At 33.8% G+C, this 24228-nt stretch overlaps 2 protein-coding genes across 2 annotated transcripts; both read left to right on the forward strand.

Moving 5' to 3' along the window:
- Nucleotides 1-9369: 9369 nt before the first annotated feature.
- LOC122282745 (probable inactive purple acid phosphatase 27) lies at nt 9370-15734 on the forward strand. Its single transcript, XM_043094752.1, has 12 exons — nt 9370-9790; nt 12338-12429; nt 12613-12679; nt 12783-12905; nt 13044-13136; nt 13331-13460; nt 13742-13823; nt 13914-14046; nt 14211-14416; nt 14528-14653; nt 14784-15093; nt 15245-15734. The coding sequence occupies exons 1-12, from the start codon at nt 9578-9580 to the stop codon at nt 15548-15550; spliced, it is 1881 nt and encodes a 626-aa protein (XP_042950686.1). The 5' UTR covers nt 9370-9577; the 3' UTR covers nt 15551-15734.
- Nucleotides 15735-16703: 969 nt separating this feature from the next.
- Nucleotides 16704-24040, forward strand: LOC122281067 (nucleotide pyrophosphatase/phosphodiesterase-like). The gene is made up of 12 exons (XM_043092312.1): nt 16704-17203; nt 17759-17850; nt 18108-18174; nt 18303-18425; nt 18630-18722; nt 19134-19263; nt 20200-20281; nt 20373-20505; nt 21928-22133; nt 22222-22347; nt 22986-23295; nt 23609-24040. Exons 1-12 carry the CDS (start codon nt 17006-17008, stop codon nt 23912-23914), a joined length of 1866 nt encoding a protein of 621 aa, XP_042948246.1. The 5' UTR covers nt 16704-17005; the 3' UTR covers nt 23915-24040.
- The last annotated feature ends 188 nt before the right edge of the window (nt 24041-24228 follow it).

The following is a 24228-nucleotide window of genomic DNA, read 5'->3' on the forward strand; positions in this document are numbered from 1 at the left end:
ACTTTACCTTGAAATTCAAATTCTTTTAAGGTTACTTGCACCTAAGATTCTCCTCTCCTGCTAGTTGTGTTATATTCTTACCTCTTTCCTATATTTTTGTTTGTTCATATATTCAGCTAAAAGGAAGAGGCCCTTGAAACTTGAAAGGAAGTTATTTTTGGACTCGCCAAGGATAAAAGAAACATGAAAAATACAGGCATATAAGAAGCTTATCTATCACTTTGTTATACACTAGGGTTGTGCAAAATTCCGAAACCTCCAATTCCGGCTAACCTCCACCTCCAAAGGAGTCAAAGTTTTCAGAGTTCGGAGTGGAGTTTGGAGGTGCTCCGATATTTTATACAAAGTCAGAGTAGTAGTTCAAAGCCCCTAGTCAGAGTAAGAGTCCAAAGCCCCTAGTTCGACTTTTTTTTTTTTTTAAAATCTAGATGTAAAACATTTGGATATAAAAAAATAAAATAACAACGGCGACGTCATTTCTTCATATGGGGGTCTAAAACGCAGGACCCCCTTCTAGGTCTTCCTTCTTCCCCTCATGGTTCACCTTTCCCTTTCTTTTGAATCTTTTTTGTTCCCTATCTAAGTCTCTATTGCTCCATTCCTGTTTGCCGTCGTGATCTTGCCGTCTTCTGCACAGTTGCCATTCAGCCTTTGCGATGCTGTAAATCGTAAGTGTAGTCCGAGACACTTGAGCCCTAAATTAATTATGTTTCTACATATTATTTTTTGCCATGATGTTGGGTTGCCTTAATTATTTGATGCTTTAATTTATTTGATGTTGCCTTAATTATTGTGTAACTGGTTGCTTGTAATTTGTTATTGTAAGGGTGGCAAATCATGTTAACGGGTCATGTTCATATCGTATCAAGGTATATACATTATACTTAATGGGTCAACATGAACACGACCTGTTAATGATTTCGTGTCAAAATTTCAAACCTTAACATGATTTATTAAGTTAACAAGTTGATACGATATGATCCATTTCAACCTGTTTACGTAATGGGTTGAAGTTAGTGACCCGTTTGACCTGATTAATTTTATATAAATATTAAAATATAAATAATAGCTATAAAAAATCAAATACAAGTCTAAAATTACAATTCAAATAATAAAAATACCAACATTAAAATTCCAACGGTACCAAATATGATAAACACACAAATATGATCCACACACATTGTAATAATATTAAAATTACATTCCAAATATAATAAACAAAACACATTTTAAATATATTAATGTTACAATCCCAAATATGATAAAAACACATGTCTAAACAAATTTAAAACTTAAAGAAGGAAGTGGGTCATAAGTGTTAAGGGTTTTTTGAGTTTTAAGTCTAAGGGTATAAAAGGAAATCTCATTTTCTTAACGGGTCATAACGAGTCATAATGGGTTAACCCATTAGTGACTCATTAAACAATAGTGTCTTAACAAGTCAAATCGTTTTGACCTAAACCGGTTAAGACATTTTGACATAATTCGTTTTTATCGTATCATATTCGTATTAGGTTAATGGATCGTATCACATATTGCCACCCCTAAATTTGTAAATGTAATATGAAGAGAATTACAGTAGAGTGGAACACTAGGAAATGGCACTAGTGTTACGAAGGGAACGTGTTTGTGAAAATGTTAATGTGAATTGTGAAGGTGCAACACTGCAATTTTTGTTAATGAATTGATAGTGTTTTAGTTTAGGGATTTGTGAAAATTCTTTGGCTTCGAGTAAAAATTTTTTAAAGTTTTAATCTAGTAATTAAGTGAATTTTTGTGTTTTATAGTTTTAGTGGTATTAAGCAAATCTAGTTATTAAGTAAATATTTTCTCCTTTAATTGTGGTATAATTTGTAGGTTGGAAGTAATCTAGTAATTAAGTGAATTGTCCATGTTACAATAAATTGTCCCACATCAATATGTAAAAACTGACTATTAGTTTGAGCTTGAGAAAATGCCAAGGTTATACTTTATAGCCACTGCCTAACAACTCATAGTCTCATACCACGTAATATATTAACTCTTTTATATTGGAGAAAATATTGGGAGCTGCCCCTATTTGGAATAAGCTGAATGCACACCATACGTGGCGCTGGTGTAATGATGAAATTATCCCCAGCTTTCTGTTCCCTCCCTCAGTATTTTCACATTTGATTTTTGAAGAGACAGGGCTCAATCTCCTCTCTCCCGAACGTCGTTCCAATACCGAGTCATTCTGTCGTCAGCATCCCCCCACCAGCACCTCCAAAATCATCATCGTTCTTCCGTGTGCACTCTCAGCCCACTCTCCCCCTTGTCTCGCTCATCCTTTCAAACTCCTCCTCCCGAATCTCCTCATCCTTTCGTCTTCTTCTATCTCAGCCCTCGAAGCCAAGCAACCACCGAGGATCTCCTCAATTTTTTTCTTTTATTTTCAAATTAATATCAATTTTGCAAGAACACGAGGAAGTCCGTTTGAATAAGTTTTAAGGAGGGTGAAAGCATTCTGCAGCCAAGTCAGTGATTTCAAAAACAAACCAGAGAAGTTTTGAGTTTTCTCCGTATTAAGTTGAGCTAGAAACCCACAAGGATGGAAGAATATATTAGCTTAAGAGACGGAGAGGCACTAGAGATTTTACATGCAATTCATAAAGCTGAACGTGTCCTGGGAGATAATCATGGGGCCTTGAAAACTGGGGATTGTGGCCTAAATGATCATGAATACAAGGAGGAAGCTCCTTTGAACTCGATTTCTCTTTTCCAAAAAGAGCTACCAGAATCAACACTTGGTTGGCCACTTCTCCAGAAAATAGCACATGTGAATCAGAAAGCTCTGAGAAAATCTAAAGGTAGGAATTTTTCTGATGTTGAATGGGTAATGAGCCTACTTACTCAATCTACGTCTCTAATTTTGAAAGATCATACTGCTTTGGATGTGAATAAAACTAACATACCTTCTGAGAGGAAGGCTGTCAACTTTACCTTTGAGGAAGGAGATAATGAAGATGAAGTAGCGTCTCTCAGTATCGCTGGGCAGAGAGACGGTGTCACCGGTGGCGCTAGGCGAAGGAAGGTGATGCAGGGGCGAGGGAGAAGGGGGAAGGGGTTTCGAGGAAGGAATTCGAAATACTGTGTTTCGACCAAAATATGAGGTTTTGTAAAAACGCACGTTTTGAATTATTAAAAAAAAAAAAAAAAAAAAAAAAAAAAAAAAAAAAAGAAAAAAGAAGAAGAAGAAGAAGAAGATGCCATGTATGGTGTGCAAAATGTGCACCTGCTACAGTTGTGGATGCGTAGAATAACTCTTTATATTGCAATCAATCTTTTCTCTTCAATTGGCCAGGAAAATGGTAATTTTTCCCTTTTAAAGGGATAATGAAAGAGATTGATTCTGGGCTTTTGTCATTCTCTTTTTTTTTTTTTTTTTTTTTTTCCATAGCCTCATTTTTTATAAGTCCATTTCTCCTTTTTGAGAAAGTGACCTACCTATTTGTTGTGTTCTCAGTTCTCTTTATCTGAAATTCTGGAGCTTCACTCTCCCCATCTGTTTGCTCTCTCTCTCTCTCTCTCTCTCTCTCTCTCTCTCTCTCTCTCTCTCTCTCTCTCTCTCTCTCTCTCTCTCTCTCTCTCTCTCTCTCTCTCTCCTAGAGGCTAGGGTGATGAAAGAAAGTTAAATGTTTTAGAAAGGATCAAATCTGTCTCTCTCAAATATATACACCTGGACATATTCAATTGAAGCTCTGTTTGGAGGTCCAAGCTCCAACTAGAGCTTGAAACTCTAACCTCTGATCGAAGTCGTAGTCAAAGTCCAAATTTTCCTCCAACTCTGATAGTTGGAGGTTGGAAAACACAACTCCAACTTCAATGAAGTCGGAGCACAGCACTACTATACACACACAGAAGCTTGTATGTTTACACTATCACTATTCTAAAAACAAAAGCAATATTGTAAAAAAATGGACAAATAGATGTGAACAATAATGCAATTGTCATGTGAGATGTGATTTACAACCTTCAGGTTGTCGAATCATTACCAATACTACTTTACCAATACATAATGTTTTTAATTTTTAATTTTTTTCTCTTACTAAATATATGGTATATAGATGATGAGTAAAAAAACTCAGGTAGTTTAAGAAGAATAAAACAGAAAAAATTAAAAAAGTTAAAAATAGGATTACTACACTTTGCGTCGTCGAACTTTCACTCAATTCACAATGTGCCTCCGAAACTAATAATTGTAACAAAGTAGATCATCTTACTTTCAAAACTTATCAATCCCCCTTCCATCTATCAGTAGCGTCAAATACAATGGAAAGTGCCTCCACGTGCATAACATTTACAGCAAAGACAAAAGCAACCTGACTACATCGAAATTATTAGTTTGGGAGGCACATTGTAAATTACATAAATGTTCGAGGGAACAAAGTGAAATTAATCCTAATTAATAAGTCTAAAATAAAAAAAGAAATATCAATTTGATGCAAAATAAATTAAGAGAAATATATGGTCTAAAGTATGTTGGATAAATATATGTAGATTTCTATCAATGTAAAGGAAATAGTTGTACTTCAATGACCTTTTTTTAACTTTAAACAATTTTACTAAGAGTTTTACTGCATACAATCGTTTTTACGTATTTTTGCGTATTCTACTAATGTGCTTGGCCAAAATAGTTATTTTATATTAAAAAAATGATGCAGCTAATTACATTAATGAAGTACACAAAAAATATTCAAAAGTGATTGCAAATAGGATTTTTGTTAATTAACCCCTTTTTAACAATAATTGAAAACATCAGTTGCAAACAATTTTAATAAAATATGAATAAACAATTTTATAAGTACATATGAGTGACGTGTATTTTATCGATTTGTTATTATTATAATCATCAAGAATATATTTGAATAAAACAATGCAACTTATATAAAATTATGTTAGATTTAATTTTTATTTTCATTCAAATAATACAAATGAATTTATACAGAATGGTATATTCGTGTGTATTTTTAATACTATAAAAATTTCTAAAATACACATGCACTTTCACTTTACCGTCTCGAATTTTTACGCAATTCACAATGTGCCCCCAAACTAATTTCAATGCAAACAATGGTGCTTTTGTCTTTGCAGTGAATGTTATGCACATGAGCAACACGTGGAGGAAGTTTCTGTTACATTTGATGCAGCTGGTAGACGAAAGGAGGGGATTGATAAGTTTTGAAAGTAAGCGGATCCACTTTATTACAATTATTAGTTTCGGGGACATATTGTGAATTGAGTGAAAGTTCAAGATGGTAAAGTATAATTAACTTTTAAAAATAAGTGTTGTATATGGTGTGTGAGGATGATGATTAGCAAAACTCATTTTTTAATAGTACTAGATCCCATTATTTTTCAAAAAGATTGTGTAATGTTTGCACACTCTATAATTATATATAATATTACTCTTTTATCAGAAGAAAAATACTACAACTACAAAAAGAGTACAAAAATATCCTATAAACTGATTTGAATTTATGTGATTTATTATATCTATTTTATAATTAAAGTAATTTTATAATTTAAAGCAATTAAAATATTTCTGTTCCCAAAATAATAAAATCAATGTTTATAGAATTTCTTCAACGATTATGTTAAAAGAAAAAGGTGAATACGGACAATTGATAAATAAATCTCATTATTGTTTCTTTTGCCGGTCCGGCAGCAGTCAAGTTGTCAACCAGATCGAGATAAAATATTTCTTAGGTGGCCCATGTCGGTGGTTTTATTTAATTGGGCCCGATAGGACCACCCAATAAAAGATCCAAAGTCATATAATATGAAACGTATGGTGCACGAGCAAATAATAAAGTGTTATAAATGGGTGTTATAGGTCCAATTATAATGTTCCGTTTATTAATTTTATGCATAATATTATAATTATTAAATAACAATCTCATTATTTTAAAAATAGATAATAATTCCAATTTATCAATATTTTCATTTTTCAGTTTGATTTTCAAATTTCAATTTTTAAAATCTTCACCATTTTTAATAATTGACATATCAGTACATATGATTACGTATGTAAAATTATAAATATAAATAATATTTTGTATAGAATAATACTATATATAATTGTAGAATGTGTAACCTAATATACTCTCTTTGAAAAAGAACAAGCTCTATAATTAAAAATAATTTTTTTATGTGAACCTTAATTTTTTTTTTTTTTTTTTTTTTGGATTACCTAAAACTTGACCACCGTCTACTATTATCTTTTGTCTTTTCCATAAAATAATTAGTTAAATAAGTTTCTAGAAAGGACAAAAAAGACAATTACACGTTTGTACATCCTTCATTTGTTGGGGGGTCCTCCATGTGAGGGAACTTGGTAAGGTTAGGAGAGAGAATAGGAAAGTAAAAAAAGAAAAAGAGTGGAATTGCAGCCGTACCTAGAAAGGCGGGAATACATCTTTTTCTAGCACTTTTATAAGAGTTTTGAAGAGTAATTTATGGTTAGATTTTGACCAAATTTCATATGTTATTTTTTATTGTTGTCATTATATGGTGATGATTATATGTTGAATTAAGAATATAGATGTTCTTTATTAAAAGAAATATATAGGTGTTCTTGATGCACTAATAGTCACTATAGATTATTTTATAAAGAATAATCTGTAAATTTATTATTATTAATAGTGAAAGTTTTAACTAAAATAACTCACGTGATTATTCCATTCGCATTGAATAGTTTTCTACGTCAAAATCTTGGTATCTTACTTGAGAATTATTTAGTGTTTTTATTATTTGTGAATTTATTTTTACTAAAATATCAATTTAATTTAAAAGAAAAAAACAATAAATATTTCAAACTATTTAATTGTATTCAGCCTAACATCGTTTTATAACTGATCGGTAAAATGATTAATCATTACCCCCTGTAAGTACGTAATAATTTTTGGGATCCGAATTTAGGTTTTGAATTTACAATAGTTCTACATAAAATCGTCAACTATAAGTGGGGTGCACGTCAGCTACTATTTATTAAAAAACAAATTAAAAGGGCAAAAACGCACGGAAAGCCTTTCACTTTTCATATTTCCCGTTCTGTTTTGCTTATAGCCATTGGTGTGAGAGTATTGCAGATCCAAGCAGCTCCAACTCACGGCATCACTAAGTGGGGTGTTCGTTGGTGTGGGTGCAAAAATGGACTGGCCAATTATCATTATTATTTTTATGTTAGGATATTCTTGAAATTGATTTAGTAAAGTTTACAAATTACATGTACGGTTACTTTGGACCACTGTCTACATGGTGACCAATTTTTTCGCCACATCCAGCTGGCAACCAAATTCCAAGTAAAATTCAGGTGATTTTTCAACTTTTACGTTATGGATTTTTAGTTATTTAATAATTTTTTAAGTAGTTTAAACGTTTTCATTTTTACTTTTAAGCAGAACATTGGTTACCCGTTTCAATATGGGATGGGACCTCCAAGATCAATTATCAGTACAAAGTACTCCACAACGAGCGCAAGAGTTGGTCAAGGAGATAGACCCGATTGTATGGAAACTTAAGAGCCATGTAGTTTCGCTAGAGTTGATGAAGAAATTCTGTTGGAAAAACCAGATGAACAGAAACCGATGATGGCACTACCGGTACACCACGAGTAGGTCCATCATCTTAAGTGCATATAGGATGTTTCAAAATGAGGTCCATCAATATGAGGTGAGGCAAATTTTGAAGCTGAATGTGTGTTTAGATGCTGAAGATTCTATTTTCTGGGTATATGAGAGAAATGAAATATACTCGGTTAAAAGTGCATATAGGATGTTTCAAAACTCTGGTGTATAGATGTTGGGTGAAAGTTCAAGACAAAAATCTGTTACATCCTTTTGGAAATCTTTGGCATTTGAAGTTACCTAAAAAAAAAATGAAAATATTTGCTTGGAAAGCTTGTCTGGAGAAGTTGCCTGCATATTAGAATTTAAAGAGAAAGCATGTTATTGATGATGATGCGTGTGTGTTCTATGGGAGGGAAAGAGAGGATGTCGCTCACGCTGTTTTTTATTGTCCTAATGTTAAACAGATGCATGTAGACCAACTCCAGCTGTATAGAAATGTTGATTCTGGTTTGAATTTTTGGGATTTGGTTAATATGGCTCGGGAAAGATGTTCTGAAGAGAATTTGACTACTTTTATTGCAATTGCTTGGACTCTTTGGTATAGAAGAAACAAGTTTATATATGAGGAGGTCCTTCTTGGAACACAAATGGTGGTCAATAATACTTTATCTCTGAAGTTAGAATTCAAACAGTTTCAGGTTTTTTATATTTCACAGAATCACATTAAGAAAGTAGTATCTTGGAACTCTCCTCCAATAGGTTATCTTAAGTTGAATGTTGATGGGACAATCTTTTATGATCAACATATAGCTAGGGTAGGAGTGCTTCTTCGAGATCACAATGGTGATGTTCTAGTTGCTTGCAGCAAAGTGTAAAGGGAGGTATATCTTCTAAATTTATTGAAGCTACTGCTATGCTTAGAGGATTGCAATTGTGTGTCCAATGGGATGTTCCAAAGTTAATGCTTGAAACAGATCGTTTGCTTCTTGTGAATGCTTTGAATAATCTAAATGATTATATTACTAATTTTGATTTTCTAATCCAAGATCATATTCGAAGAATGATGACTTTTTTTCAAGAAGTTCAAGTTTTGCATGTTAATAGGCTAGGGAATATTGCTGCACATCAATTGGTAAGACATGGTTGGAAAGTTAGTGATATTGATCAAATGTGATGGGATTTTTGTCATTCTTTTGTAAGCCAGGCGTTTGGTTTGACAAAAACAATATGTTGTAAGGACTTATTTATTTCAATGAATGAGTTGTAGATTATCAAAAAAAAAAATTGTATTGTTTGTTTTTAGAAATCTAGAAAAAGTAAGATTAAAGGAATTGATCCATAACAGCTAGACAAAATTAATTAGAATTTGATGTTAATTAAATTTAAAGGATCAAAATCGTACGCACTTCTTTTTTTCACTTAATAATTAAGAAAATATTTTTAAATGAAGTTGTGAATTTTTTAAAATATATATTTATATATATATATATAATCAATAACGTATTCGCGCGGTAGTCACCATGTATGACTTTGTAGCAGAATCCCTTTATTTTCTATGCAAGTTATAAAATCATAACCATTAATCATTATGCAGGAACATGATGATGATAAAAGAAAAGTTTCAAGAACAAAATAGTAATAAAGAAAGACGCGGTAAAAAAGGATATTATGCAATAATGGTACTGTAAAACATGGAAGTTAGGTTGTGAAGACTTTAAGAATCACGTTGTGACAACAATAATTTACTCTTTTATTTCAAGCTCGTGATCATCGAGTCTGATCTTGGCCACTAACTCCTCTATATATATAACACGCCGGTGTTGCCTTTCTCTACCTCACAGCCTAATAACCCCTTGCAACCTCTATTGATGGCTTCTTAAAACTACTTCAGCTAGCTGAGTTTATTCCTTCTTCTCTTATCTGCATTTCTTCACTCATTCCAGAACTCCCCCGATCCTTCTACGCCAAAAAAAATTAGGTTAACAAAAATGGCAGACACGGCCTGGAACTGCGGCCTGATGATGATGAAGTTGTTTACAATGGGGATGCTCTGGTGGTTGGGGAGTATGGGTTTGGCATCAGGTCACGGTCATGGCAGATTTGACGAGCACCCACTCTCTGAGATCGACATTTACAAAACCACTCTTGCCCTCCGTGACTCCGTCTCCATCAAAGCCAACCCCCTCATTCTTGGCTTGAAGGTATCTCTCTTGCCTTTTCTCATCCACGTACAATTAATGTATGCTAATTGAGTACTGCTCCACGCTGCTAAGTATTATTAATTTCTCTCTCGTTTTATTCATGTCATAATGTGAATTCATTGTAATTTAAGCTTCAATTATTCGTGCAATATTTGGGTAGTGAGATCTTGCAACCACAAAGAGAGATATAACTAAAGTAAATTTACAAGTTGACGTCACTTGACGTGATTATAAAACTATCTTTATTATAAAGTTGATATAACATATCATATATATAAAACCATATTAATTTATAATCTTAGAGAAAATTGGAGTATTTAGATTTTTTGTGGACCGCTGGATTTATTTCTAACTTTTTGTGGGTTACCATATATGATGAATAAATGGTGTCTAGCTATATATATTGTCTATATTAATAGTACCAATTGTTTTTTTAATTTTTTCCTTTAAAAAAGAAGAAAAATTATGAGAAGAGTAATTAATATTATTGAGTTATTAATTAGGAGCAGGCCGCCCATATTGGCATATTCGTCGGCAGGAAGAATTTCGTATATTATATTTGATTTGGTTTGCTTGGTGGAAGAACTAGCCATTCATGTAGTCCATATATATATGCATGGCTGTCAGATAGAAGAGAAAAGCTACACTCATCATCGAGAAATATGATCAATATATTAAAAAATAAAAATTAAGGAGCTAGCATCATCATGTGATGGCACAGGTTGGCCATGCGCCAATATCCATGGATTCCATGCATGTGTTGCAAATAAATATGGATAGCATGATCTCATAATAATCATATATCTTAATTTGGGAATATGTGATTCCCATGCTTTCTTTTTAAACAAATGTATATAATATATACTTTTTAAAAGCAGACTATATACTTAAGATTCTCTTTTAACAACTACAATGAGTTACCAGACTCGTTTGTAAAAAATTAAAGAATCCTGCTACGGCCACCGTTGGGAGCTCCCGCTAGATCAAAAAAAATTTTTTTTTTTCACATCATTTTTTTAATACTTTTAAATACTTAAAAAAATATAAAAAATTTACAATAATATTAAATAATTTTTTCTTAACCACTAAAAAAAATAAAAAAATAAAAAGCTGGGAGCGGTAGCTCCCAGTGAAATCCCCCAGCAGGAGATCTAGTATTATTCAAAATTAAAATATAGGATATATAACGCAGGTAAATTGCACGTGATAGATCTGTTATTATTATTATTATTATAATTATTATTATTGTTGTTGTTGTTGTTGTATAAAAGATCTGTTTTTATTATAATCAAAAGCCAAAGTGTCAGTTAATTAATTAGTTTTTTTTTTTAACCAAAAAGTATATTTTTGGACCTACAAAACAAATACCAAAAACTTAAATTAAAGAGTCTTCTTTTGACCCATTAATTAATATTACGTTGAACAGTTCATCAAGTAGAATATATCATTATTTTGGCTCATGTTTGATACAAGAATATTTAAGAATATATCTGATAAATTTTCATGATCAACAAACGATGATAATTTCACTTAAAATAAAATTGAATTTATAATTATTCGATTGAAAATTTTTCCATCCTATTGTAAGAGGATCACATATTTTAATCGTTTATTATGGACGTACGCAAAACTTTATATATAATATAGATTACATAAGCTCGTGCATTTAAAATATTTTAAGAACATAATTAAATATTGAAGTTTGAAGTACTTTTTAGATAAGATAGTACGTCCTTAGTTAATTTTGATTATTTTATGGAAGGTTGGCTGCATGCGCCATGCAGTGGATCATGGAAATCTTAAGAATAATATTATTATATAAGATGATTAAAAAACTATTATTTTTATTTATATTAGATGATTAAGAAATTTTTATTTTTATTTATATTTTAATCTTTCCAAGTCCTGATATTAATGAAAGCTTATCATGATCAATATCATTTTCATATTTTTAATAAAAATTCAGATAAATTTATCAGATTTGGAATCCTAACATTTCAATATTGGATCGGAATGAGCATGATCTTATGATTTACAAAAAAATATTTTTATATGGGGTTGTTTGTATAACACCACGTACAGGGAATTATATTGTAAGTGTTTATAATATATATGTATATATCAATAATAAAATGTGGTCCAAAAATTATAATTGTTTGTTGATAAGAATAATACTAGAAATAGTCCTAGGTATGCAAGCATCACACATTTTTTTAAAAAAAATAATAATAATAATAATTAATTTATTATTAAAAAATAGAGTTTTTTTAATGTGAATTCCATATTTATCATTTTTTTTTTTCAACGGAATGCGTGACAGTCTATGATTATATAAAACATTTCCCTTATTGATAAATAATTGAGTAATCTGACAACAAGTACAATATTTTTTGGATGTATCTACACATGATTACATGCAAACATCGTGCGTTGTTTTATGATTAATTTATCTTTCGATTATTCGTGTTGATGATGATATATCAATATTGTTTATGCAAAAGTCTTAATAATTTGTTGGGTGTTTTCTTTTCTTTTATATGATTACAGGGTCAGGATAAAGAATGGGTGACAGTGAATGTTGTGAACCCAGATCCATCTGAGGATGATTGGGTTGCAGTTTTCTCTCCTGCAGAGTTCAAGTACTAATCTTATACATCTCTTAATACCATTAATACAATGTAGCAAGCTACTCAATTTCAGTACACAATAATACCATTGAATTATATAATGCAATTTAATTAGAATCATGTTTAGGAGTTTTGTTGCATATTCTTCTGTGAATGCTCTCAAGTTGAAGGAGTATTTTTGTTATGAAATGGCAGCGCATCGACCTGTTCGCCAGTGACTGGTGAAGAAGAGGAGCCATATATATGCTCGAGCCCGATTAAGGTGTCTCCAATGTGAACTACCTTGAAATTAAAATCAGACAAAAAATGGAAATTCTCTTTGGTTTTTTTGTTCTCTTAATTAACGTATTTGATGTTCTTTACAGTTCAAGTATGCAAATTACTCCAATTCAAAGTATACAAAAACTGGCAAAACTGTTCTCAAATTCCAGTTGATCAATCAGAGGGCAGATTTCTCATTCGTATTATTTTCAGGCGGTTTGTCAACTGTATGTCCATTTCTCCTCTAAGATACTTGTAAAGGTTTTTTTCTGCTTTATGTTTCTGCATCAGTAACAGTTCAGATTAACCAAGATTTTGTTCTGTGTGTGCATGCTAATGAAAAATTATGTTTCTTGATATTGCAGCCTAAACTAGTGGCAGTTTCAAATTTCTTAACATTTGCTAACCCTAAAGCACCTCTATATCCTCGTCTTGCTCAAGGGAAGTCTTGGGATGAAGTAAGTTCATTTCACAACTGTTAACAACACCTATAAAATCTTCTTTTCTCCATCCCTTTTAGTAATAAAACCCAAAGAAGACTTGATTTAGGAAATTTCAACACTATCGGGAGGGTTTTTCATACATATTTTGGACTAAAAAGGACACATGTATACAAATGATTCAAGCAATGATCATTTGACGATATTTGCAGATGACAGTAACTTGGACTAGTGGATATGCATTAGATGAAGCCGTTCCATTTGTTGAATATGCTGTGAAGGGACAAGCTAAAGCTCGATCCCCAGCTGGAACATTGACAATTGATCAGAACAGCCTTTGTGGTATTATTCGTTTCATCTACCCACGAGTATTGCCTACTTTTTTTGCAATAAATAACTAGTTCATTGCTTTTAAGAAAGTTTTTAAGGATGACAAAAGTCCATGAGTGTAATCTTTATATTTATAATTTAAACCTTTCAACAACTTTCCTTGAGCATTGTTTTGAATCATATTTTTTAAAGTTCTAATGTTTTGGGACATACCAAGTTCATTGATATCTGCTTTCGGATTCAAAGAGAGCCGAAAGGCGGTTGCATAATGTGATTTCCTTGGTATTCTGCAGGTTCTCCTGCACGGACGGTAGGGTGGCGTGATCAGGGTTTCATACATACGAGTTTCTTGAAAAATTTATGGCCCAACTTTGTGTATGTTTTTATACATTTTTCTTGATATAAAACTATCCTAAATTGTTGACCGAAGATATCTATTGAAAGTTGGTTATGATGGTATTTCAGGTACACTTATAGAATGGGTCATCTCTTATCGAATGGTTCATATATCTGGAGCAAATCCTACTCTTTCAGATCATCCCCTTATCCTGGACAGGATTCGCCACAGAGTGTCGTAATATTTGGCGACCTTGGGAAGGTAGTTATGAGAATTGACTGAATGAAATCTATTGCTCAGCAATTTAAAAGAGAGAATTTCAATCACTTGCTGATATCTCCATAGCCTTGGGAGGGTACTTGAAAACCTCTGCCAAGAGTTTAATTAATAAGAGATTAATTTCAATCATTTCCTCTGTATATCAGGCCGAACGTGATGGTTCAACTATGTATGCTGATTATCAGCCAGGATCTCTGAATACTACTGACCAACTCATCAAGGACTTGAAAAACATCGACATAGTTTTCGTTATTGGTGATTTAGCTTATGCAAATGGATACATCTCACAATGGGACCAATTCATGTCACAGGTTGAGCCCATTGCATCAACTGTCCCATTTATGGTTGCAAGGTTTGCCCCGTTACTTGTTTCCATCTGATCATAATCTTGTAACAATAAATTCCAAATAATTAAGTTCATCTCTGTGTTAAGTTATGTAATCTTTTATTGGTTATCATGCAGCGGTAATCATGAACGTACGTGGCCAAATTCAGGAGGCTTCTATCAACATACAGATTCTGGAGGGGAGTGCGGTGTGACTGCTGAGACCCTTTTCTACTTTCCTGCTGAGAACAGAGCCAACTTTTGGTAAAAACAATCACATATACGTTTTTCGAGTTACCCGATGGATTAGTAGCAACTTAAAGCATTCCTTTGTTTTTTGTACAATGATTTTTCCTTTTGAGATTCATGATGGAAACTCCAACTCAATGAGCAGGTATTCAACAGATTATGGCATGTTTCGGTTTTGCATAGCGGACAGTGAACATGATTGGAGGGAGGGATCAGAACAGTACCGATTCCTTGAGCATTGCCTTGCAACTGTGGATAGAAGGAAGCAACCTTGGTTGATCTTTGCTGCTCATAGGCCTCTTGGCTATTCCTCTAATGAATGGTATGCCGAGGAGGGTGCATATTCAGAGCCAATGGGAAGGGACGATTTGCAGAAGCTTTGGCAGAAGTACAGGGTAGACATTGCCTTTTTTGGCCATGTCCATAACTACGAAAGAACATGCCCCATTTACCAGGTAATGGATGCTGCAAAAATCTCCACAAGTTTAAAATGTAACTTCAATTATTTAAATTATATTGTCTAATAACATTTCTAGACCAAACAGCAACATTACTTCCATGCCATTTTTTAACCTTTTTTGTCTGTCATCAATGTCGGGGTTATAGAATACATGCGTCAAATCTGGAAACACGAGCTATTCCGGCGTCATGAATGGAACAATCCATGTTGTCGCTGGAGGTGGAGGTAGTCATTTATCATCCTTTGCCACAGAAATACCCAGCTGGAGCCTTTTCAGAGACTATGACTTTGGCTTTACAAAACTGACAGCATTCAACCACTCTTATCTGCTCTTTGAGTACAAGAAAAGTAGTGACGGGAAGGTATATGATTCCTTCACTATTACAAGGGAATACATGGATGTCTTGGCTTGTGTTCATGACAGCTGTGCACCGAGCACTTTGGCCTCTTGAGAATGTCTCTTTTTTCTTGGGTTTCTTATGTCTGTTGTAAATTTGCAGAAGCAAACTGATACGAGATGTATTTTTCTTTCAGAGTTGTTGTATTGTAATTCAATAAATGGCTATGGATGGTCAAAGTTATTACATTGTCACTCAGTCAGAATAAAGCTTGATGATCAATCACCTTCCTTGATCACCTTGTATTGTATCGTAATGCCTACTAGCTGCAATTAATGATTTAGAGGGCTTCAAGGCTTCAAGCACATTGATAATATTCTTAGTGGGGGAATTCATGTTGTATCCAAAACTCTACATTTTACAATATCATAGTAATAGGTATTTTCTATTTTATCGGACAAGAAAAAATATATTTGAAGAATGAAAATATAAATAGATAATTACTTATGTATATTAAAAATATAATATAAATAATTAAGTTCCATTCCTCCTATCAACATAAATTTTTGAAAGAGCCAGACTGTCCCAAGAAGAACAAAGTTTCTTTTTTATTTTTTTTATTTTTATTTTTTGTTCATTCATTTTTTTAATATTTTTAAATATTTCTATAAAATAATTGCAACATTACTAAAAATATTTCCTAATTATTAAGTAAAAAAAATTACCAGGTCGCAATCGGGACCCAACAATCAGTGGCTATAGCATTTCGAGTTAAAGCATAAGTCTTTAACTCGAACTCTAACTATACTTTACTTTACTCTATTTAATTAAGTATACTATTGTATGAAATCCATATTAAATTAAAAAATAATAAATATATAATATTTTTTACAACACTTTACATAATTATATGATAAACTAGATATATTTTTACAAAAAAAAAAAAAGTATATTCATGTAACACTTTATAAAAATAATATCACTTTATAAAAATATGTTTATTTTAAAATATAATTATAAAATAATTCTTCTATTCAGTCACTATTCACAATTTACACTTCACATCTTATAAAAAAATATCTATACATCCTATAATAAATTATCCCATGTTTTATAAAAAGTTATTAGTGTGGAGTATGTGATGCGAATAGTAGCTGATTTATAGAATTTTTCAATAATTATAAAATGTGTTGTAGAAAGTGCTCGTTGCTATCTTTGCTGGTTAAAATTATCTTCAATATATCTAAGCACATGACACCTTCCATTCAACGGCTTCTGCGTAAGTCTACGAAACTACATAGACCAGTCGTGGTTTCTTACAACTGAAGCTAGACTTTCCCTGCTTCCTTCCATGTAACCTCTGACGACATTCCATTTCTCATTGTCAGCCCTGAAAGAAAATCCAAAACCCATAAAAAGAAGGAATACAAAAAAGTCAAACAAGGAAAAATGGATAATCCTGGGCATCTAAACGGCATATTATTATAAATTGTACGAACTCAGTATAAGGACCATTATTCAGTTTGCTTCTTGGGGTTTGGAGATTGTTTCTCCTTTGCAGTCCCGGAAATGGAAGAGAGCTTAGCTCGTTGCCTGAAGTTTTACATGATTGTGTACCTCTTGTGTTTGGCAAGCTTGAGCTTCGCTTTTGCTCACGTTAGAGGGCTCGACGAGCAGCCACTGTCCAATATTGCCATTCTCAAGACCACTCTCGCACTGCGTGACTCTGTCTCCATTAAAGCCAGCCCTCAGATTCTCGGGTTACAGGTACAAATTGCAATAGTCCTTTATCAAAAAGATGATTTTTTGTAGTTTTCATTCAGTAGCGAAAGCAAATATCTTTCAGAAGTTACTTTTTGAAAATTAGAAGGCGAAAGCCTAATTTATATGAAAGGTCAAAGTTATTGAGATTTTTAGTTTAGTTCTAATTGTATTAAAATATAGTTTCTATTAGGATGAAGTACTTCTACTTTGGCTCATTGATTGTCATGTAGACCGGGAATCAAAGTGCTTCCGCTTTTTGTGGCGCCTTAATTGCGCCCATCATATAATAAAGCCATGCTAGTTTTATGTTGGTACGGTTTATATTGTGATTTGTGATAGTCCATTGGCTAATCTAGCAGTGGATGAAGTTTTTGGATGCATTTGCTAAATACAGTTAGGTGACGTGTCTTGATTATAGCATGGATGATGAATTCATTGTCGTCTGGTAAAACCTCATTGAATTTTGATTGGTTACCTTCGAGTTTTGATGTTCACGATATGCCAATTTTTGTAGCGGTATGAAGTTTTTTATGTGTGGTTTTCTTTACATGATTACAGGGTGAGGATACTGAATGGGTGACTGTGAATCTAAAAAACCCAGATGCCTCTGTGAATGATTGGATTGCAGTTTTTTCTCCAGCAAACTTCAAGTAATTTACATCTCTAGCTGTACCAGTTTGTCCAGTCAAGCCAGTCAATTTTCAGTACACAAATAAGACTGAATAGTGCAATCTAATTACTTGGCTTTCCACGGACTTTTCATTTTGAAGATGGTAGTCATTTTTTGTATGGAGATAATATTCATGGGGAGAACCAAACCTGTGCACTTGGAGGACAATAATGTTGAAAAGTTTGCATCTTCTGTTAATGCATAAATTAAAGGAATATTTTTGTTTTGAAATGGCAGCTCGTCAACCTGTCTACCAGTGAATGATGAAGATCAGGCTCCATATATATGCTCAAGTCCAATAAAGGTGTGCCCAGTGTGAATTTAGAAAACCTGAGATTACAGAAAACTGGCAAATTCCTCAATATGGGTTTCGATAATTTTTTTTTTAACTTCTCTAGTTAACCTACGTGACACTGAATATCTGTGTTCCAGTTCAAGTACGCAAATTCCTCCAATTCAAATTATACAAACTCTGGAACAGCTGATTTGAAGTTCCAGTTGATCAATCAGCGGGCAGATTTCTCCTTTGCATTATTTTCTGGTGGTTTGTCAAATGTGTGTCCACGGTTCCTGGCTGTTCTTAGGCTTCATTAATATGTTCATATAATCTTTGATTGGACTGTATTTATCCTGTATCTTCTCACCTTAGATCTCTGTGAAGGTTTCTGTACTTCATGTTACTTCATCTCTTACAGTTCAGATTAACCTGTTTTGTTTTAATTTAGGCAAATAAGAAATTAATGCTACTGAATATTGCAGCCTAAACTGGTGGCAGTTTCAAGTTTCATATCATTTGCCAATCCTAAGGCACCTCTATATCCACGCCTTGCTCAAGGGAAGTCTTGGAATGAAGTAAGTTTACTAAAATTAATAATGCTGTAAAATCCTGTGATGGGTGTTGAATATTAGCTCCCACCCCTAAGCAATATGCATGTCAAAGAGAAACTTGCTGTAATTAGTTTTTTCCCCTTCATTTTGGTCGTTATGAGTTCTACACTAGTTAATCAGGAAGCCTTTGTGCAAGAAGTTGATAAATCTCAGTTTGTTATACACAAAGATGATGCTTTTCCCAGTCCCTGCCCCACTGTTACCTTTACTACAGGAATTTCCAAACACATTTCCATATAAATAAGTGATCCTCCAGCTATTGTTGAAAGTTTATAAATTATCTCTTCTTTGGGTTCTTGAGACCAGTTTGGACATGCAGGATACTTATATTTACTATACAAACAGAATGTTACGTAAAATATTGATGCTATACAGATGACAGTAACCTGGACTAGTGGCTATGCATTGAATGAAGCCGTTCCATTTGTTGAATGGGGTGTGAAGGGGAAAACCCAAATTCAATCAGCGGCTGCAACATTGACAATTGATCAGAACAGCATGTGTGGTATTGTTCGTTTCAATCCACCCATGACTGCACCACATTGCACAGCAATAAATTGCAAGTTGATTGCACAATGCTTGATCCATTTAATTCATTTTTTCAAGAAAGCTATTCATGATGAAAAAAGTCCTTGATTTATAGCCATTCTATCAATAAAATATGACAACGCAATCATCTGTTTTCTAATATATTTGAGAATTGCTGCCAATCATGTTGCTCACATTATAATATTAGTTTAGGTTTCAAAGAAAACTGAAAGACTCTTCTCGATAAACAATACTTCATTGTAGCCCTTTCTAGCCTTTCTTTAGAATACAGTAGTGTGTAGATATATGTATGTGTATGTATATGTATATGTGTCTATATGTGTGTGCGCGTCCTATGTACTTGGGCATTTGCCTAGTTCTATCAATAATATTTTTACTAAAAAAAAAAGTGCGCGCACACATACATGCATATATATATATATATATATATATATTCAATTGTTTCTAGGAATATATATATATTGATGACGGGGGAACCATCCCACGGCAAAGCTCTTAGGACTCAACCATGGAACCTAAACCCCCAGGGAGACTAGCACAGCAACCCACCGACATGGCCTCCCGCTTAAATTGCAGTTCGATCTCAGGCAGAATCAAACCAGTGACATGGGGCTCATGCACACAAGTTCACCCTTACCACTTGGGCTACGCACTGGTGGGTAGCCCGTGGACCAGTTTTTAGGAATATATATATATATATATATAGCTAGAAACAATTAATAGTTAGTTTGTTTGCTTCTAGTTTCCAGTTGGACCAGTTTTTGTTTTCTAGGCATGATCTCTTATCACTATGAGCATAAGTTTTTACAACCTAGACTTCATTTGTTGTAATAATTCAATAGAGGGGGTTTGCAAGGCAGTTGCATTACTTGATTTCCTTGTTACTCTGCAGGTTCACCTGCACGCACGGTAGGCTGGCGTGATCAAGGTTTCATACACACAAGTTTCTTAGTAAATTTGTGGCCAAACTCTGTGTATGTGTTATTTCATTTTCTAGACATAAACCTATCCTCAAATATTTGGAACTATCTGAATCTGTTGAAGGTTGTTATGATGGTATTTCAGGTACACTTATAGGATGGGCCATCTTTTATCTAATGGTTCATATATCTGGAGCAAAACCTATTCTTTTAGATCATCTCCATATCCTGGACAGGGCTCACTACAACGTGTGATAATATTTGGCGACATGGGGAAGGTAGGACTGAGTATAGACTGAATTAAATTTAGTAGTAACTATAGAAAACAAATTTCTATACAATATCATGATATTTGCGAATTAAGACATCTACTAATAGGATTGTTCTAATATGATATATAGAAAAAGCGATGAGATATGTGCTTATTTTTATCCCATTTCTGGCTATAGCTTCCAAGCTTTCTTGATATCCTCTCTCTCTCATTAGGTGTATATGAATCTATGATGTATACTCCAACTCTCCATGTCTACCTTGATAATGCCTTTGTTTCTTTTTCTTGATCATTAATAAAACTTATCTTGCTTACCAACAATTTTACCCATAATAATTTCCTGGTGCCTGTAACCATCTTTGGTTTATTGACTCAATTATTTTCATCGTTGCCTTTACAAATATTTTATATTCCATTATTGCCTGCCCATATCATCAATTTTTGGGCACTGTGGCAATGGATATCATCATTTTTCCCTGAGAAGCCCTGATTGGAAGGTTGTTTTTTTATTTGTTCCTAAAGCATGGTTGAAAATCAAACAGTCATGATGCTTTTCCATCCGTGAAATATATTTCCATCCCTCTGTATAATTGCCCTTATGTCGATATCATACAGAAGCCATATGAATGAAAACTGTGATCTGGCAAGTGAGACATAAAAAACCATGACTCTCAGATATTTGATGGAATTTTTCATGGCTTGTAGTAATATATGGAAGAATTGTAGCGGTGCATGTGGCATGGGTTGGATGCTAGATGAGCTTTAACATGGCTTATCTTGGCCAATCTTAGTTTTAACTTTAAAATTTGGTTGTTGTACGATTATAATAAGAATAACGACTTACTAGATAATTAGAAGTTGTTAAGGAATTGTTTATATTGTATCTTATTTTCAGTTGTAGGCTTTTTTAAGCAAATTATTAGGAATGAAGCAAGCTATCAGACATTTTTTTTTGTTTTTCCGAAAAGCAGCATTCTGTTCTGAGGAGGTCACTTTTCCTAAAACTAAACTGACATAGGATGTGTTTCTTTACCTCGAAGAAACCAATGTGCGTTGCAGAGGTCCTGTTATATAGACATGTAACGAAAACTCACTCAAGTCACATTCAACTAATGGTTGAAGGTAGTTTATATACTCATATTTTTAGACACGGGACTAGATTAAGGTCGAACCTTGAATCTATCTACTGACCTTGCCATGTGGGCACCTGCTGATATCTTATAGTTTGTAAAATAAGAGGACTAGAAGATTCTAAAATTTTCACTTACTGGTTTCTGATCTTGACTGGTACTTGCATCCTGAGGGTGATTAAGATCATTACTCGGAGTTTAAGAACCAAATGCTAGCCCTTCACTAGCAATTATGTGATTGTTGATGATGGTTAAATTGATCTCTTGTGCATGACAGAAGTTTCTTTTGGCATTTTCAGGCTGAGCGTGATGGGTCAAATGAGTACAACGATTATCAGCCAGGAGCACTGAATACCACTGACCAGCTCATCAAGGACTTGAAAAATATTGACATAGTTTTCCATATTGGAGATATAACTTATGCAAATGGATACATCTCACAGTGGGACCAATTCACGTCGCAGGTGGAGCCCATTGCATCAGCTGTCCCATATATGATTGCAAGGTTTTTGCAGTTGTTTGTTATTTCTTTCCATTTGGTGTAAGATTGGTGTAACTTGATGATATTGATCTTTTATTTGATTATCTGGCAGTGGTAATCATGAACGTGACTGGCCGGACACAGGATCCTTCTATGAAAATATGGATTCAGGGGGGGAATGCGGTGTGCTTGCTGAGACCATGTTCTATGTTCCTGCTGAGAATAGAGCCAAGTTCTGGTAAATTGCTTTTATATTTTTCCAATTTATCAGATGCATATGTTGAAGTGTTAAAATATTAGAAAGAGGCTCAACAATGCAGTTGCGCAGATGGAAGAATAAACCTTCCTTGTCAAGAATACACAGGAAACATCCTCAGGATTAGTAGACAGTAGAAGTTAAGATTACATACACATGGTTCCCCAAAAGATTACTCTACTCAAGCAACTAGACATTGCACTTAGCTGCAAACTACGATTTTACACTTGGTAAAAATATTACTCGCGTTTAGCTCACACAACACCTAAGAACAGTTTATTTCATTAGAAAGTGGTTGTTGATTCCCTCATGTTTTGAAGTAAAGCCACCTTTTCCTTTATGGCATATTTGGTATGTGGGAGTTGTGCCAGCATGGAAACTTTCTCCTATAATTTTTTTATTTGCAAACTTCTGTTTTCTCTTTTAATATAGCCATTTCCTATGAAACCGGCACCTGGGTTTTGTGTTTGCTTAAACTGATAAGGGTAGTTGCATCCCTGCCATATCTTGTTCAACAGATCAGTTTGGCCCATTGTTTCTAACATCCCTATATTTTCTGTAGTGATTATTGTTTTCCCTTCTTTCTGTGCTTTGTGACGAAGATTTATCTAAATCTGCAGGTATTCAACCGATTATGGCATGTTTCACTTCTGTATAGCTGACAGTGAGCATGACTGGAGGGAGGGAACAGAACAGTACAAGTTCATTGAACATTGCCTTGCATCAGCAGATAGACGGAAACAACCATGGTTAATCTTTGCTGCTCACCGTGTCCTTGGGTATTCCTCTAACGATTGGTATGCCAAGGAGGGTTCATTTGAAGAGCCCATGGGAAGGGAAAGCTTGCAGAAGCTCTGGCAGAAGTACAGGGTAGACATCGCATTTTATGGCCATGTCCACAACTACGAAAGAACATGTCCTATTTACCAGGTAATGGATACTACAAGATACATGAGCTTTCATGAGATACATGGAGCTTTCATGTGATCCATGGAAACATGCAATTTCCGCGATGCCGTACTTGCATGTGTAGCTTTAGTCAATCAAACGTTAATCTATAACTCATTGATTTACCATGAGCTGATTAGAGATATAAACTTGTCAGATCTATTAGCCAACTCTTGTCTTGCATTAAAACTATTTCTCTTTTGGATTTCGAGATTATTAGTATCAACAAGTTTGAATGTTGATATGGCCTCCATGCATTTCTCTAATCTTTTTTATATCAATGCTGGCGGTGTAGAATCAATGCGTGAATTCAGAAAAGTCACATTATTCAGGCACCATGAATGGCACAATTCACGTTGTGGTTGGAGGGGGAGGGAGACACTTATCAGAGTTCACCACAGCAATACCCAACTGGAGCATTTACAGAGACTATGACTTCGGCTTTGTCAAACTCACTGCATTCAATCACTCTTCTCTGCTCTTCGAGTACAAGAAAAGCCGTGACGGCAATGTCTATGATTCCTTCACCATTTCGAGGGAATACAAAGATGTCTTGGCTTGTGTGCATGACAGTTGTGCACCAACCACTCTGGCGTCGTGAAATGTACCTTGAAATTCTTTTAGAGAAATCTCTATGCTTGATTGATCCATGCAAAATAAAATGAATCTGGATGTAATTATACTGTACACTTAATAAAAGTAATTAAGATTATAATAGTTATTGTCATAGCTTGCAGCTGTTTCTTGCGTGTTTTTTTTATTTTTCATTAAACGATAGTTATGAGTCATGACAACCACTTGGAGTGCAATGGTTGGAAGTGTTATTGTTTCAGAAAACCACATTCATTAACCACCTTTGTATTGTATCGTGAAACCTACAAGAGGTAACAGTTTGAAGGTGTCAAGCACATTCCA

The sequence above is a fragment of the Carya illinoinensis genome, chromosome 11 (assembly GCF_018687715.1).
Source record: "Carya illinoinensis cultivar Pawnee chromosome 11, C.illinoinensisPawnee_v1, whole genome shotgun sequence".
NCBI lineage: Eukaryota > Viridiplantae > Streptophyta > Magnoliopsida > Fagales > Juglandaceae > Carya > Carya illinoinensis.

Coding starts and splice junctions, on each gene's coding strand:
- LOC122282745 (XM_043094752.1), top strand. CDS start 9,578: ATGGCAGACACGGCCTGGAACTGCGGCCTGATGATGATGAAGTTGTTT. Junction 12,430..12,612: donor TTCTCTCCTGCAGAGTTCAA/GTACTAATCTTA, acceptor ATGAAATGGCAG/CGCATCGACCTGTTCGCCAG. Junction 13,461..13,741: donor TGATCAGAACAGCCTTTGTG/GTATTATTCGTT, acceptor GGTATTCTGCAG/GTTCTCCTGCACGGACGGTA.
- LOC122281067 (XM_043092312.1), top strand. CDS start 17,006: ATGGAAGAGAGCTTAGCTCGTTGCCTGAAGTTTTACATGATTGTGTAC. Junction 20,506..21,927: donor TATTTGGCGACATGGGGAAG/GTAGGACTGAGT, acceptor TGGCATTTTCAG/GCTGAGCGTGATGGGTCAAA. Junction 23,296..23,608: donor GAACATGTCCTATTTACCAG/GTAATGGATACT, acceptor CTGGCGGTGTAG/AATCAATGCGTGAATTCAGA.